General features: G+C 41.5%; 3 protein-coding genes and 1 long non-coding RNA gene across 4 annotated transcripts in view; 1 reads left to right on the top strand and 3 right to left on the bottom strand.

Moving 5' to 3' along the window:
* LOC115366762 (protocadherin gamma-C5-like) overlaps positions 1 to 15,704 on the bottom strand; it is a 256,394-nt gene that overhangs the window by 202,120 nt on the left and 38,570 nt on the right. The gene's annotated exons all lie outside the window — the stretch shown is intronic.
* Positions 1,389 to 1,898, top strand: LOC115366772 (uncharacterized). The gene is made up of 2 exons (XR_003928862.1): positions 1,389 to 1,501; positions 1,578 to 1,898. It is a non-coding gene; the product is annotated as an uncharacterized LOC115366772 (long non-coding RNA).
* On the bottom strand, positions 9,242 to 11,669 carry LOC115366769 (protocadherin gamma-A11-like). The gene has a single exon (XM_030062388.1). The coding sequence runs from the start codon at positions 11,630 to 11,632 to the stop codon at positions 9,242 to 9,244; it is 2,391 nt and encodes a 796-aa protein (XP_029918248.1). The 5' UTR covers positions 11,633 to 11,669.
* LOC115366929 (protocadherin beta-16-like) lies at positions 12,417 to 15,595 on the bottom strand. The gene is made up of 3 exons (XM_030062598.1): positions 13,237 to 15,595; positions 12,794 to 12,843; positions 12,417 to 12,458 (listed from the first exon to the last, which is right to left on the bottom strand). Exons 1-3 carry the CDS (start codon positions 15,593 to 15,595, stop codon positions 12,417 to 12,419), a joined length of 2,451 nt encoding a protein of 816 aa, XP_029918458.1.

Below are 15,704 nucleotides of genomic sequence, written 5' to 3'. Positions count from 1 at the left end.
CGTGGAGGGGACTAAGACACTCGTTATTGGGTATTAACAACGGTGACTCGACTGTGACCATATGATGACATTTAATGACACCTTTATGAAGAGCAGTATTCATTATGCACGTATGTTGGTTGCATGACAGGTATGTAAAAGTCAGCCATAGACAGCAGTTACTGTCAGTGTAATGTTAACACAACACCAAATTGTACTGCTGTTTTGGAGTAATTAGATCTTACATCAAAGCTGAGCTTCAATTCCTTTGTGTTAAAGTTCAAGTCACCATTGCTAATACTCCAGTTGAGACTGGTTTTCATACTGGGTTCTAGTGCTCAAAGGCCAGAAGTCAGGTACTATAACACTACCAAATATCTGCAAGTATGTTTCCGTGTCACATTTATGACATGTTGTAGTGCTTGGCTAATCTTAAGTTATCATAACCATGTGATGCCAAACATTCTCTTTTCATTGAAAATTCAAGTTCAAGTTTATGTTCGAGTTAATTTAAAGCCCAGTATCACTATTTACAATCTCAAAGGGCTTGACATGCACACAAGTTTACAAGAAACAGGACAACGCCCCCTGACTTAATCCTAATAACAGGAAAGAAAAAATAAACTTCCCCCCAAAACCCAGCTGTGACAGGGAAAAATGAAAGAAATGTTAACAAGGACCACAGAGAGAGGACACCCCATTCCTGGCCAGACAGGTGTGCAATAGGTGTCAACCCAATGAGGAAGTTTCAGACATTACAGTCAAGCCCGGAGTGGCTAATCGGGAGGACCGGGACAATTCCCGGTGGGCCGGTCTGATGTTTGGGCCGCAAGGGCCGGTGTTCACTTTTTTAATTTTTTTTTTTTTGGGGGGCTTTGTTCAGTCATGGCAGTGGGTTGATCAAATATGCTGCTTACCGTTGTCCCCGGGCCGCCTCCGCCTCCAATGGAAGCCCTTTTTTTTTTTTTTTTTTTTTTTTTTTTTTTTTTTGCAGACGCACCCTGACGTAACACGTCCATGTGTCATGCTGAGTGTTATGCTGTGTTTTGTGCTGTCTTTAGTTAATTTGCTAATTTATTGTTTGCTGTGAGTATTATTTAACTGCATGTACAGGTTTAACATTTTATTTGCATGTATGCATTTAGTTGTTGTCTTCAGTTGTAGTTTTGAGTGCAGCTTTTTCTTGATTTCCTTGATTGTCCATGTATGTTAAGTGAACACAGCTGGACACAATTGAACTACTCAGTGCAGACATTGACTGACAGCCACAGCATCCAATCAGCTGCTGTAGACTGCCCACAAGAACCCATGGTGACTTAGGGGAGGGTTTCCCCCCTACCTATATAGACAGCCAAGGCATGTTGGAGGTGTGGGGTTTTTTTTGTTGACAAAGGCCACACGCCTGCGAACCGGAAGATTCCAGCAGTCCCCAGGCCGACAGAGGACAGACGCAGGACAGACGCAGCAGTGGATTGGAAGTCTTGTACACGAATGGCAGAAGCAGGAGCTTCTGCCCAAAGCCGTGAGTTCTCTCTGCCCAATACACTGTTTGCTGAAATCTGAAACGCTTTGCGTTAACCAGAGGAGGTGCAAGGCAGATTGCTGCCTGTGTGTTTGCTTGTTCCAGGATCAACATGTGCCACCTGGAGGCGTTGGCGGCGGAAGAGGCCTCATTGAGGAGTGAGAGCAGGCCAAGTAACTGGGGCAGCAGTCCAGTGGAGAAGAGTGACTCTTGGTGGTGTGGGCCAAACCAAGGACATACTCGGAGCGTAACAAGGAGCCCTCTGGGACAGATTAGTTTAAAAGAACTGTTGTTTTCCCCTGCCCTTTTAAAGACCTTCCCATTTTAAGAGACATTTTATTCCCATAGGTTTTATCTTCTCTCTGCATCCTTGCACAATAAATGTTTATTGTTGGAACTCTTGTACCTGTGTCTATTAAGTACTGCTCACCCTCGTAAGAAAGAATTTGAACAGTTTTAATATTGGTGGTTTGTAATTGATAGTAATAACCACATTATTATACCACCCTTGTAACAAGTGCACCCGGTCAGTGGTGTTTGAAAGATGGAAAATAGAAATAGCAAGGGTGGCGCGGAGAAGGCTAGAATTAAAAACAGGACAGCTCTGGAAAAAGACGCAGCCAAATGTGATAAAATTGGCAACTTTTTCACTAAAAAGAACTCGCGGTTTGAAATGACAAATGAGGACGATGAAACGGGTAAAGCAAGATGTTGAACTTTGCCTGCAAACCACTGTTCAAGTTAATTAATTATCAAGTCAATGAATTGTGTGGCGTTGTGGCATATAACATAACGTTATATAATTTAAATTAAAGCTGCAAGCAGCGTTGGACGGGCCCTCGCCCCCCCGTGCACGTCGGGGATGGCGCGCGTGTCGAAGCGCAGACAATTCGTCCGTTTGTTCCAGTTTTAAGGGTATTTTTCGGTGCTTTTATTGTGAAAGAGTTTTGGGCTTTTATTTTGAAAGGCCGCGGAAGTCCTAGTGTGTGACCGACAGGACTACTGGCAGCTGCTGCATGATCACACCAAAATGCAGGCACACACACTCACTCACACAAACACACACACACACACACACACACACACATACGCACGTGCACACACACACACACACACTCACACACACACACACACGACGCCAACAAAAACCCACTGGTAGTACATTCGCTGCTGGTGCCCCTCTGGCCACTAGCAGCGCCCCTCCAGCAGATGGCGCCCTTAGCATGTCCTAGTGTGTGACTGACTTGAGTAGTGGCAGCTGTGGCATGATCAGAGCAAAATGCAGGCAGACAGAGAAATCCTCATTCAATCTAATGGAGAAATCCAGAAAACCCACCCCTGTTTGAGGTGTCACAGCTCGGTCACCGTTTGAGTTACAGACTTGATTCAAAGCTTAAACGAGTCACGAGACTCGCATCTATAAATCTCCCATTTACATGATTTTGCTATCTTTTACTGTTTTTGAGTTATGGCAGTTTTAGTTTGAGAGTGTTTTCTGCTCCCTCTGAGCTCTTACAATGGGTGTGTATTGCGCATTCCTGAGGCAGCTAGAGTGAGTCACATGTCCAGGCAGAGTGCAGAGCAGAGCACACCAGAGTCAAAAACGTTTTAAAACTCTTCACAGCTCCCACAAACTTGGTCCAATCCACATCAAAACTACATATTTTTGTAGGAATTTTCGTCCTCTTTCCATCTGCATAGTTTTCAAAGCCATCAGACTTTTACTTTAGACTCCAGGGGCCTAATTAGTGCCAAGTGTCAGCCTGTGTACACCAAACTCCATGGGAAAAAATGAGGTTTTGGTTCTGGCCACTCCGACTTGGAGGTGTTATCACGTCCAAACTAAACGAGTAATGACGAAATCCTTCAGAACTTTTGTTCAGCACTCTGTCCTCTGTCATCTGTGAAATTTTCAAGCCGCTGACATTTACGCCCTGGGAGGAGATAGATTTTGTTCAAAGCGGAATTTTGGGCGAGAACGTGATGTTCAAACGCAAATTGCGGACTTCCTGTTGGTTTTAGAGGGGGAGTGTCAGCGCGTGAATTGTAGGGCTCGATGAGACCTACATTTCGGCAGTGGTTTGGTCTTTCTATCACATTCCTGTGGGCCACAGCGGCTGCCTTTGTGTGCCTAGGTGGCGCTACCAAGCCCATTTTTGCACTTAGGGGGTCTGTTTGTCCATTTTATCCAATTTTTCACCAGACCTGGCCTGCGTGCCGAATTTGGTGAGTTTTGGAGCATGTTTAGGGGGTCAAATTAAGGCCTAATGACACGTAATAATAATAAGAAAGAATCACTACAAATACAATAGGGCTTCGCGCTGTTCCAGCGCTCGGGCCCTAATAATAGTATGATGCGACGCCACATAACTGGGAAACTTTGTCTTGTAGCCCCTCAGAGTCAGAAGCAAGATCCAGCACCAAGCACCAGTCATGAGCCCACAAGTCCAGAGTGGGTAGGTAGGATTGCTCATTGAGTGGATATTATTAGAATTACAGTTTTTCTCCATTGGTTTGGCTCATTTCTTGAAACTGAAATTACATTCTCAAAACGTCAATATCATTTGGCAAAACAGTCTTACAGTTCAGCACAACACCATAGCTCACTTGCAAAAGCTCATATCTCTCCCAAAACTGTTCACTCATGCTTCAGAACTAAATTCCTTTCCCATATAAATAGTCAGTGCCACCAAAATCAGAAAGATCCTTCTCAATTGCTTTGGCTCATTTCTTGAAACAGACCGGACGTTCTCAGCACTCTTGGTACTTTTGCCAAAATAACCTGGATGGTTCAGCGCAACACCATGGTTCACCTGCAAAAGCGCATATCTCTCCCAAAACAGTTCACTCATGTGTCAAAATGAAGTTTATTTGTCATATCAATAGTCAGTGCCCCCAAACTGCATCGTCCCTTTGGCATTGTGTAAGCACTGCAAGTCAAAATGTTCAGATGTTTTGTCACTATAGCGGAGGACCATTGAAATATCCCTCATGTCCACCTCTCAGTCTTAGCCCAGTCCTTCACTGACAGTGGTTGCTGTACTATTTTTTTTTTGTCTAGCTAACAGAATACAATTGTGTATAAAACTAAAAAAAAAAAAAAAAGAAAAAAGGATTTTACAGTAAGAGTAACCTCCAAGGTTTGACATCACACGTTGCACTCATACTGCCAAGGAAATTGTAACGATTACAGTTTTTTTCAATTGCTTTACCTCCTCTGTCAACTCAGAACCCTGGTATCAAAACAGTTACTACATAGGCCTAATGAGAGGCGCTCTTCCCAAAATAACACATTTTGTTTGCAAAAGGCTCATACCATGACAAAACATTTCAAACATGCAGCAAAAGCACATTTTGTCACTGCCCAACACAACTAATCCAGCCACTCACTCACTTCATACTCAACACCAAAATGCAACATACCCTTTTCAGTCTGAGCAGGTTCCACTTTACTTTTTCCTGTGTGTATTGCAGTCATATTTTTTTTGACAATTTACATAGTTACACATTGTAAAGCAAGTAGCAAAAGCCAATATTTCCCTCAAACAACTCAACTTATGCCCAAATGAGTAGATTCCTTCAATCAGCTCTACTGTACTGTAACACAGTTGACAACAGAATACAAAATACAGCTATCAGTTTGAACCAGGTTCTCCTGTGAGCTACACATTCAAATGTGAACTTACAGTAAAGAACGGCATGTAAACTCAGAAAGACTCTGAAGCGAAATTTTACTGTGTTGATGGAAAAACTGAAATACTGTAATTCACATACAGTATTACACAGAAAAATTCAAAGGAGTTGAAAAAAAAAATACAGAATACAATTTATAGGCCCCTTTTTTGTAGGTGCATACTGATTGATTGGTGAATGGTGATTGGTGGAAAGGGTAGTGATGCAGGTGTACTAGTGATTTCACGGTGATGGAGGTCATTTCTATCAGCTGTGAGCCAATGTTTTGCTTTTGACTACCACAGTGAAGTCAGTAGAGTCAGGGCCATGTAAATGACATATGTGAGAAGTGTTGTGCAAAAGAGCGTGAAAAATGTGTGAATCCAACGAAGAGGTATGAACACATTTGCAAAAGAAAACTTCTGCTCTGGTTTGGAAGTGAAGGTGACGACAAAGTGGATCCCAGTTCCATTATACTGGAAAAAGTGATTGAAAAAAAATGTAAACAATTTATCAAATGTTCCAAGAGATTCATATATGGTATTATTCATGGTATTATGTTCTTGACTAATTCTGACAATTGAACAGACTATTGTGCATGTGATGACTTATACAATGAAATTATGCTGACATGTTTTGGAGAGAACAACCATTAGACTGAGAACCCAACAATCAATTTAAATCAACAAGATCTATTCACTTGGAAATTGTGCTAACTGTAGGCTAACTGTACTTAATCATTTGCAAAGATGTACTGAGACATTGAGACATGTACTAAGACATTTGCAATTTCATGAAATGAATGAGAAGTTCCAGTAGGTTGTGAACAATTGCCAAGAGGTTTGGAGTTTTGTCTTATTTTGAGAATGTCATTTCAGTTTCAAGAAATGAGCCAAACCAATGGAGAAAAATGTAATATAATGAAGAGTATGGTGTAGACCTGCTCTATGTGAAAAGTGTCCTGAGATGCTAGATGATTCAGCACTACATTAATGAAACTGACCTGAATTGATCAGAAGGCTTTGTAAAAAGGGGAGATTTGTGCTGAGAATTATGACAATTTTAAAAAATGTGATTTGGTGTCAGAAGCAGAGCCAGGAGCCAGTAGTGATGAGGGGATTGCTCCTGTCAGTATGGAAGGAGCAGATGAGCTGTTGTAACAGAGTGCGTGAACAAGCAAGCATTAGTTCCAATATAACCACTTTCTATGCTCAAACGATAGCAGTGACCCGTTATACAGTATTTGTTGGGACATACCTGGGAAGAAGGAAGCCACAGTTGCACAGGGAATGCATACTCGTGCATATCAGCCACACACACACACACACACACACATACACACACACACACAGAGAAGATGAGGAGGGAAGGGGATGGAGGTTGGGGTAGTGGGGTACCAGGACATAAGAAAGAACCAACTACATAAATGCATTAATGCAGCTAAGCTACTGGCCATGGAGGGCACAGGAGGAAGCAGGAACAGGAACAATAGGGCACAGAGACAGAGTCAGTGACATAAGACACCACTTAGGACAGTGGTCATAACCTTGGCTAACGTCAAATTATCGTGACAAAGACTTAATATCACGCTGTTGTGACAGAGACATCCTAGGAAATGTAAGCTTTACAGGGAAAATGATATAATTGTTCACGACACCTCATAAAAAGTTATAAATGTTCAATAGTCATGCCCTTGACTGCTGTCATGACATCGTAGTGTTATGTCAGTCTTATGAACTCCCCTTTACATAAAGTGTTACCAAAAAGTCCTTACAAGTATTAAGCTCCAACGACGTGCCCAAGTAAATGCAGAAATTATAATATAATATAATAATAATAAAATATAATTAAATTTACTGGAATGACTCAAACTACACAAATGCCATGAAGATGTTCACATTGAACACTGCAGGATTTCAAATACTGGTGAGTTTCACCTTGCATCGTAACAGGATATGTTGAGGGCTTTCTGTGTTTAAACACTGCACATGTTGGGCTTTCACCCATCCAGCCACTGATTAACATCTGGGAGTGACAGTACCACTGCAGACAGCCCTCTGAATTTGACTGGGAAAATGCAATCAGTTACTTCTGGCATGACCTTTCAAAATTTCAGTACAATTGATTCAAAGGAGAAACATCAGGCAGTGATAGAACCCTTTGAGACACGAATCTCTGACTATCGAAATTGACATGTGATACAAACATCTGAGTCCTGCATTTTTTTTTTTTCCATTCTGGCTAAGGTCTTACTGCATTGGCCCAGGTTTGATTCAAGATCAAGCCCTGCCTTTCCTGTCTCTCTCTGAGCTATCAAATAAAGCAAAATGCCAAAATTAAAAAAAAAAAAACTAAACTAAACAGCCTGTATCCAAATCATTCTCTATAGTGCCTAAAAACGATCACAGTTTCTAAAGGGGCAGCACAACGCACGCTGAAGTCAAAACTCCTCAATATTCTGACAAATAAAGACATTTCCATCCAAAGCAAGACCAGGCAGACCATCACACCATCTAGAGATCAGTGTATCGCACAAACACATTTACAGGACAGAACAACATCTGCATCCAAGATACAAAGACAAACAAAAACAAGAATACTGTATTCCAAGTAGAACAGGTACTACAATGAAAAACGAAACCCTAGTGAACATCTTTGGGAGTGTTTAAAGAAGGAAAGGGCAAAACTTATTTTAACATCACAAGACATCTCTAGGATGCTCTAAAAGAGTTGTGGAATAATACAGATTGTCAAATTCCTCAAGAATTTGTAGAAACAAAATAAGACAGTGCATGATCTAATTAGGTTCAAACAGTAGAAATACTGATGCAGATGAAAGCAAATTATGACATTTGAATGAGCTTGTGAATGTCTAAAACATCCTTGAAAAACGGTAAGTTAAAGCCACAATAGCAATATCTCCTAACTCAGAATGTTATAGGGCTAAAACAATCAACAAGCTAAAAACCCAACAAAGACACTGATACCCTCTGCCCACAGTGGAAATGAGAGAACGCATCAAGGGAAAAGCGCGCACAGACACACACACACACACACACACACACACACACACACACACACACACACACACACACACACAAACACAATGCATAATGAAAATTAAAGTCATTAAAATTTTCACAAACCAAGTCATTTTATCCAAAGCAATATGAGGCAAACCACCCACAGAAAAGTATCTGAGATCATTTATGAACAAAACTTCCCTCAATCATTGAGGTATGATGTTTTGACATTAGCTGGCTGTCTGTGTTGGCAAAGAAAAAACAAACAATTTTGCTCTTCACTCTAACTTACTTCAAGCAGTGAAATAACTACTATATGACACTGTGGTAGCCAATCAGCAACAAAAGCGGTAAACATGGGTTAAAGTTAGTTAAGCAAATTATATTAAATTAATAGTATTAATTAATTCTAAGAAGGCTAGCTGCTGTGTTCCTCTCACAAGTACTGAATGCATTCCTTAAATACATAACAATTAATGACATAAGGAACAAACCTGTTGTTATCTAGATATTGATATGTGTGCTCACGATAAAGCTATTCCTTAGCAGTTCATTTATAGTTTGGCAGTACCTGAGGGACTGCTGCCTAATGATTAGTTGTTTTGACCATGATGGAACATTTCAAGAAGCTAATGATGATGTGATCAATAATCCACAGTATATATATGACCTGTTGTTAGTTATAAAATCTCCATATAATCTGTGTTATTAGTTATAATATCTTAGATCTGGTTTGTGTGACCATTCATTAAAAATTATTTAGTTAATAATGAACTACCAAATCAGTTTGCTATTCTTGGTTAACTAACCACCTACAAATTTACAGCAAATGTAGTAGCAATAATGATGTTGTAATTGCAGTACGACTGATTTGTCCCTGCTTCCTTCCATGTGGTTATCTGCTATCCAGGATATTTTCAGACTGCAAAGTAAGTAAACTGTAATATAGATAATGAATTTAAATTTTTATTATATTCTGTTTCATGTAGAAACAGTAAGGTATTGATACGTTAGCTATGTTTGTAAATTGGAAACTTCAAATCCATCAGTTCGTCCATACCTCCAGCGAGCCATCGGAACCGCCAAATACCTCAACAAAGTCTGATGGACTTTTTTTCAAAGTCTCCTCTGCAGGCAGCGTGCTGTCATTGTAAGATCTCACGAACTTGAAGTCACTGGTTCTAGAGCCCGTTGTCAGATACGCATCATAATTGTATGTGCTGCGTAAAGTTCCTGTACCATCAACTTCTGCATAATTAGGAGGGAGATAAGCGCTGGGGATTGTGACCGCTCCATCAAACAACAGTCTGGGCTTTCTTCTGCGACAAAACCTCAAACCCAGGATGATGATAATGAAGGTCAGGAAAAAGGTGGAGACGGACACCAGCGCGATGATCAGATAGGAGGTCAGCTTTGAATTACTCTCGTCATAAGACATATCCTTCAGTTCTGGCACTTCAGCCAAGTTGTCAGAAATAAGTAAATATATGGAACAGGTGGCAGAGAGAGAGGGTTGCCCGTTATCTGTCACCGCAACAATCAGATTTTGTTTCATGCTATCAGATTCAGAAATGTCCCGCTGTGTCCTGATCTCTCCGCTGTGGACACCAATAGTGAAAAGTCCGGGATCAGTGGATTTGACTATATGATAGGACAGCCAGGCGTTCTGGCCGGAGTCCGCGTCCACCGCTATCACCTTGGACACCAGTGAGCCTCCGTGTGCAGCTTTGGGCACCAGCTCGGTCATGAATGAGCTGCCCTCCGGGGCGGGGTACAGTATCTGAGGAGAGTTGTCATTCACATCCATTATGAAGACACTGACAGTCACGTTGCTGCTGAGCGGAGGAGAACCATTGTCTCTGGCCATCACCTGGACTTTAAAGTTCCTGAACTGTTCATAATCAAACGACCTCACGGCGTGGATCACACCTGTATCTCCGTTAACTGAGAGATAGGAGGACACCGGGGCCCCGTTCAACTCACCAGGTAAAAGAGAATAAATCACAGTGCCGTTTTGTCTCCAGTCTGGGTCTCGAGCAGTAACAGAACATAAAGCGGAGCCGGGTTTGTTATTTTCAGTCACATAGGCGCTGTAGGACTGTTCCTCAAATACAGGTGGGTTGTCGTTGACGTCAGCTACAGACAATTGAACAATTTTAGAGGAAGACAGAGGTGGAGAGCCCTCGTCTGTAGCAGTGATTGTAATGTTGTAATCGGATACAATTTCACGGTCCAGTTGGCCCGTGGTCACCAGAGAATAATAGTTTTTGATGGATGGAACCAATTTAAAAGGGACGTTTTGCTGAATGGAGCAGCGGACCTGTTGGCTATTTTCAGAATCGCTATCCTGCACGTTAATGATGCCCACCTCTGTACCAGGTGACACGTTCTCTCGTATGGGATTGGTCAGCGATTTCAAATAGATTACAGGTGCGTTATCATTTACATCGGTGATAACAATTATTACCTTCGTGTAGGAGGATAGCCCCAACCCATCCTTTGCTTTAACACGTAATTCAAATGATGTGACAGTTTCAAAGTCAATTGTGCCAATTACTCGTATTTCACCTGTTTTACGGTCAATACTGAAAATCTTCTTTACATCCTCTGTAACATGTCCAAAATCATACGTTACATCTCCATTCACTCCTTCATCAGCATCAGTAGCACTCACTTTAATCACAACAGTATCTAGAGGAGAGTTTTCAGGCAGACTGGCTTCATAGATGGTCTGGCTGAACACTGGAGCATTGTCATTAGCATCCAGTACAGTGACGTGAATTACAACAGTACCTGATCTCTGAGGAGAGCCACCATCTAGAGCTGTAAGAAGCAAGCTGATTTCCTGTTGTTTCTCACGATCGAGCTCTTTATCGAGAACAAGCTCAAGGGTGTTTCCATTAATAGCCAAAATGAAATTATCATTGTGTTTTAGGTTGTAGCTCTGAACAGAATTTTGGCCTACATCCGCATCATGTGCTTCTTCGATCAAGAAACGAGCTCCTCTGTCGGTTGACTCTCTAATTTCAATATTGTTTGTTTCCTCATTAAATTGTGGGGAGTTGTCGTTGATATCTTGAACGTGTAGACTAATACGATGCAGCTCTAAAGGATTTTCCAACACAAGTTCATGTTTCAAAACACACGACGCTTTTTCACCACAAAGTCCCTCACGGTCAATCCTGTCTGCCACAATTAAATCTCCGGTAGTGAGGTTAATGTCGCAGTGTCGTTTACGATTGCCCTCTGTGTCAACACGGGCATTTCTGGAGGACAGTGTTGACAACTGTAGACCGAGATCCTTTGCGATATTTCCAATAACAGATCCGCGTTTCATCTCCTCTGGAAAAGAATAGCTCACGTCACCATGAACTGAATGCCATAGAACAAAAAAGACGAGGCAGTACATCTTTAGGGTGAATCCTTTGAGCCCCATAGCAGTCTGGTGCCGAAAGGAACAGTCCTGGCTAAGATTAAACAATAAGGTAAGTCTTTAAGGTACACGGAGATCGACAGTTCTCCACAGCTATTGTGCCTGCATCCTCTCCTGTCAACATTTACTCAAGAATGGTCCTCCGGATTTGTCTTCACTCCAGAGGGTGGAGGAGAGAAAACATTTTGTGTATACTGGCAGACAGCGACACCACGAGTAGAGTTAGGAAATGACCAGAAAGACAAGACGAACAATAACAAGAGTAAATTCATAAGCAATTATTGGGATGTTGGTTGGTGTTAAGTGTAATCACTTTATTATAAACGACTGACTGAAAGCGGCTCAACTTTGCACATACTTTACAGGCCAATTTATTTCAGCAACATTACCATGTAGTAGTATTCATCAAGTACCCGCTGTATAGAAAATGTTTTTACGACTATCAAAATGCAGTCGGTTCTGTGCTGTGAATACTTTGTCAAGCCTTTCTGCAACAAATTCAGTAAATTTGACTGTATGGAAAGGGGATTTAGAGTTCTATTATCAGGAGAAATCCGTTTCTTCCGTCAATATAGTACACCCTGCAAGCACAAATTCAAACCAATGAATGAACACGTTAAATTCAAAATGACAGCATCTGTCGTGATGTGGAGTGGCGATGGGAGATAGTGGATAGAACTGTGGGACAGCTGACATGGTGTGAAATTACAGTTTAAAAAGTTATCTGGATACATATGCGACCAAAAACGTTACAATGCACGTCTCTCTTCCTCTTTGTACACTAAAGTCAATGACAAAAATACACTCCTTCAGACAAGACTTTTTCATCCTGTCCCTATCAATAAAAGTTGACCTTTCAGTCAACTTATTAGGCGCAAAGTAATCTCTGATGATGATGATGATGACGATTATGATTTTTTTTAAAAAATGCTATCCACCATAAACACCGTCAATAAATAAAGAAAACAACTGTTATTTCGCCACCGTGAAAAAAAAAAACAATGAATAAATAAATACAAATAAAAATTTCAGAATCATGCATATAAAGTTATGACCTCCAAGAAATAAGCTATTACAATATTATTAAAATAAGTTTGGTCAATCAAGCTTAGAGATAAACGCAGTTGATTTAAAAACGAAGGCGTAAAGACAAGCTACCAAAACAAGAACTGGAATGAAAAAAATAAATAAATAAATAAATGAATAAAGGCTGTCTTAGAGTTAAGCATAAACGAAAGCAAAAAATAAAGGATAAAACTTAACAAAAAGATCAATGACGAGGAAATAAAACTGAATGATTTTCGCCTTGATTGGTTCAGATTTTGAAAAAAAAAAAAAAAAAAAAAAAGCAAAACAAATGGGCGCTTAAGAAGGTAAAAGGGGTGAGACGCAATTCAGCACCAAGGACAGAGCCACAGAGATACAGACGTGCGAAATAGTTACAGTACTTATTCCCAAACAACACGGAAGTTACGTCAACTATTTATATATTAAAAATGAATTCAAGAAAATAAAATCTTCAAAAACAACGTTGTTAAGTTTTTTTTTTTTTTTTTTTTTTGTAAAAAGTTTCATAAAAAAAATGCCTGCATCACTTAATCTGAAACGTCTTCCTACCTCAGGGGATTGACCTGCATCTCCAAATACCTCTTCAAAGTCTGATGGACTTTTTTTCAAAGTCTCCTCTGCAGGCAGCGTGATGTCATTGTAAGAACTAACGAACTTGAAGTCACTAGTTCTAGAACCCGTTGTCAAGTAGGCGTCATAATTGTACTTGCTGCGTAAAGTTCCTGTGCAGTCAACCTCTGCGTAATTGGGAGGGAGATAAGTGCTGGGGATGGTGACCGCCCCATCAAACAACAGTCTGGGCTTTCTCCTGCGACAAAACCTTAAACCCAGGATTATAATTATGAAAGTTAGGAAGAATGTGGAGACAGACACCAGCGCAATGATCAGATATGAGGTCAGTTTGGAATTGCTCTCGTCAAAAGACATATCTTTCAGTTCTGGAACTTCAGCCAAGTTGTCCGAAATTAGTAAAAACATGGAACAGGTGGCAGAGAGAGAGGGCTGCCCGTGATCTTTCACTGCCACAATGAGGTTTTGTTTCATGCTGTCAGATTCAGAAATGTCCCGCTGTGTCCTGATCTCTCCGCTGTGGACACCAATAGTGAAAAGTCCCGGATCAGTGGATTTGACTATATGATAGGACAGCCAGGCGTTCTGGCCGGAGTCCGCGTCCACCGCTATCACCTTGGACACCAGAGAGCCTCCGTGTGCAGCTTTGGGCACCAGCTCGGTCATGAACGAGCTGCCTTCTGGGGCGGGGTACAGTATCTGAGGACAGTTGTCATTCACATCTGTTATGAAGACACTGACGGTCACGTTGCTGCTGAGCGGAGGAGAGCCGTTGTCTCTGGCCATCACCTGGACTTTAAAGCTCCTGAACTGTTCATAATCAAATGACCTCACAGCGTGGATCACCCCAGTGTCTCCGTTAACTGACAGATAGGAGGACACCGGGGCCCCGTTCAACTCACCAGGTAAAAGAGAATAAATCACTGTGCCGTTTTGTCTCCAGTCTGGGTCCTGGGCAGTGATGGAACATAAAGTGGAGCCAGGTTTGTTATTTTCAGTCACATGGGCGCTGTAGGACTGCTCCTCAAACACAGGTGAGTTGTCGTTGACGTCAGCTACAGATAACTGAACAATTTTGGAGGAGGACAGAGGAGGAGAGCCCTCGTCTGTAGCAGTGATTGTAATGTTGTAATCGGATACAATTTCACGGTCAAGTTGGCCCGTGGTCACCAGAGAATAATAGTTTTTGATGGATGGAACCAATTTAAAAGGGACGTTTTGCTGAATAGAGCATCGGACCTGTTGGCTGTTTTCAGAATCGCTATCCTGCACGTTAATGACGCCCACCTCTGTACCAGGTGACACGTTCTCTCGCATGGGATTTGTCAGCGATTTCAAATAGATTAGAGGTGCGTTGTCATTTACATCTGTGATAACAATTATTACCTTGGTGTAGGAGGATAGCCCCAACCCATCCTTTGCTTTAACACGTAATTCAAATGATGTGACAGTTTCAAAGTCAATTGTGCCAATTACTCGTATTTCACCTGTTTTACGGTCAATACTGAAAATCTTCTTTACATCCTCTGTAACATGACCAAAATCATACGTTACATCTCCATTCACTCCCTCGTCTGCATCAGTAGCACTCACTTTAATCACGACAGTATCTAGAGGAGAGTTTTCAGGCAGACTGGCTTCATAGACGGATTGGCTGAACACTGGAGCATTGTCATTAGCATCCAGTACAGTGACGTGAATTACAACAGTACCTGATCTCTGAGGAGAACCACCATCTAGAGCTGTAAGAAGCAAGCTGATTTCCCGTTGTTGCTCACGATCAAGCTCTTTATCGAGAACAAGCTCAAGGGTGTTTCCGTTTATAGCCAAAATGAAATTATCATTGTGTTTTAGGTTGTAGCTCTGAACTAAATTTTGGCCTACATCCGCATCATGTGCCTCTTCAATCAAGAAACGAGCTCCTCTATCTGCCGACTCACTAATTTCAATATTGATTGTTTCCTCATTAAATTGTGGGGAGTTGTCGTTGATATCTTGAACGTGTAGACTTATACGATGCAGCTCAAAAGGATTTTCCAACACAAGTTCATGTTTCAAAACACACGACGCTTTTTCACCACAAAGCCCCTCACGGTCAATCCTGTCTGCCACAATTAAATCTCCAGTAGTGAGGTTAATGTCGCAGTATCTTTTACGATTGCCCTCTGTGTCAACACGGGCATTTCTGGAGGACAGTTTTGACGACTGTAGACCGAGATCCTTTGCGATATTTCCAATGACAGATCCGCGTTTCATCTCCTCTGGAAAAGAATAGCTCGCGTCACCATGAACGGAATGCCAAGGAAGAAAAAAGACGAAGCAGTACATCTGTATGGTGAATCCTTTGAGCCCCATGGCAGTGTGGTGCCGAAAGTAACGATCCTGGCTAAGATTAAAAAATAAGGTAAGTACACGGAGTTCGACAGTTCTCCACAGC

The sequence above is a fragment of the Myripristis murdjan genome, chromosome 10 (genome assembly GCF_902150065.1).
Source record: "Myripristis murdjan chromosome 10, fMyrMur1.1, whole genome shotgun sequence".
Classification (NCBI taxonomy): Eukaryota; Metazoa; Chordata; class Actinopteri; order Holocentriformes; family Holocentridae; genus Myripristis; species Myripristis murdjan.
Note: the sequence above shows the minus strand (reverse complement) of the source record. Positions and strands in the feature narration are given on the sequence as shown.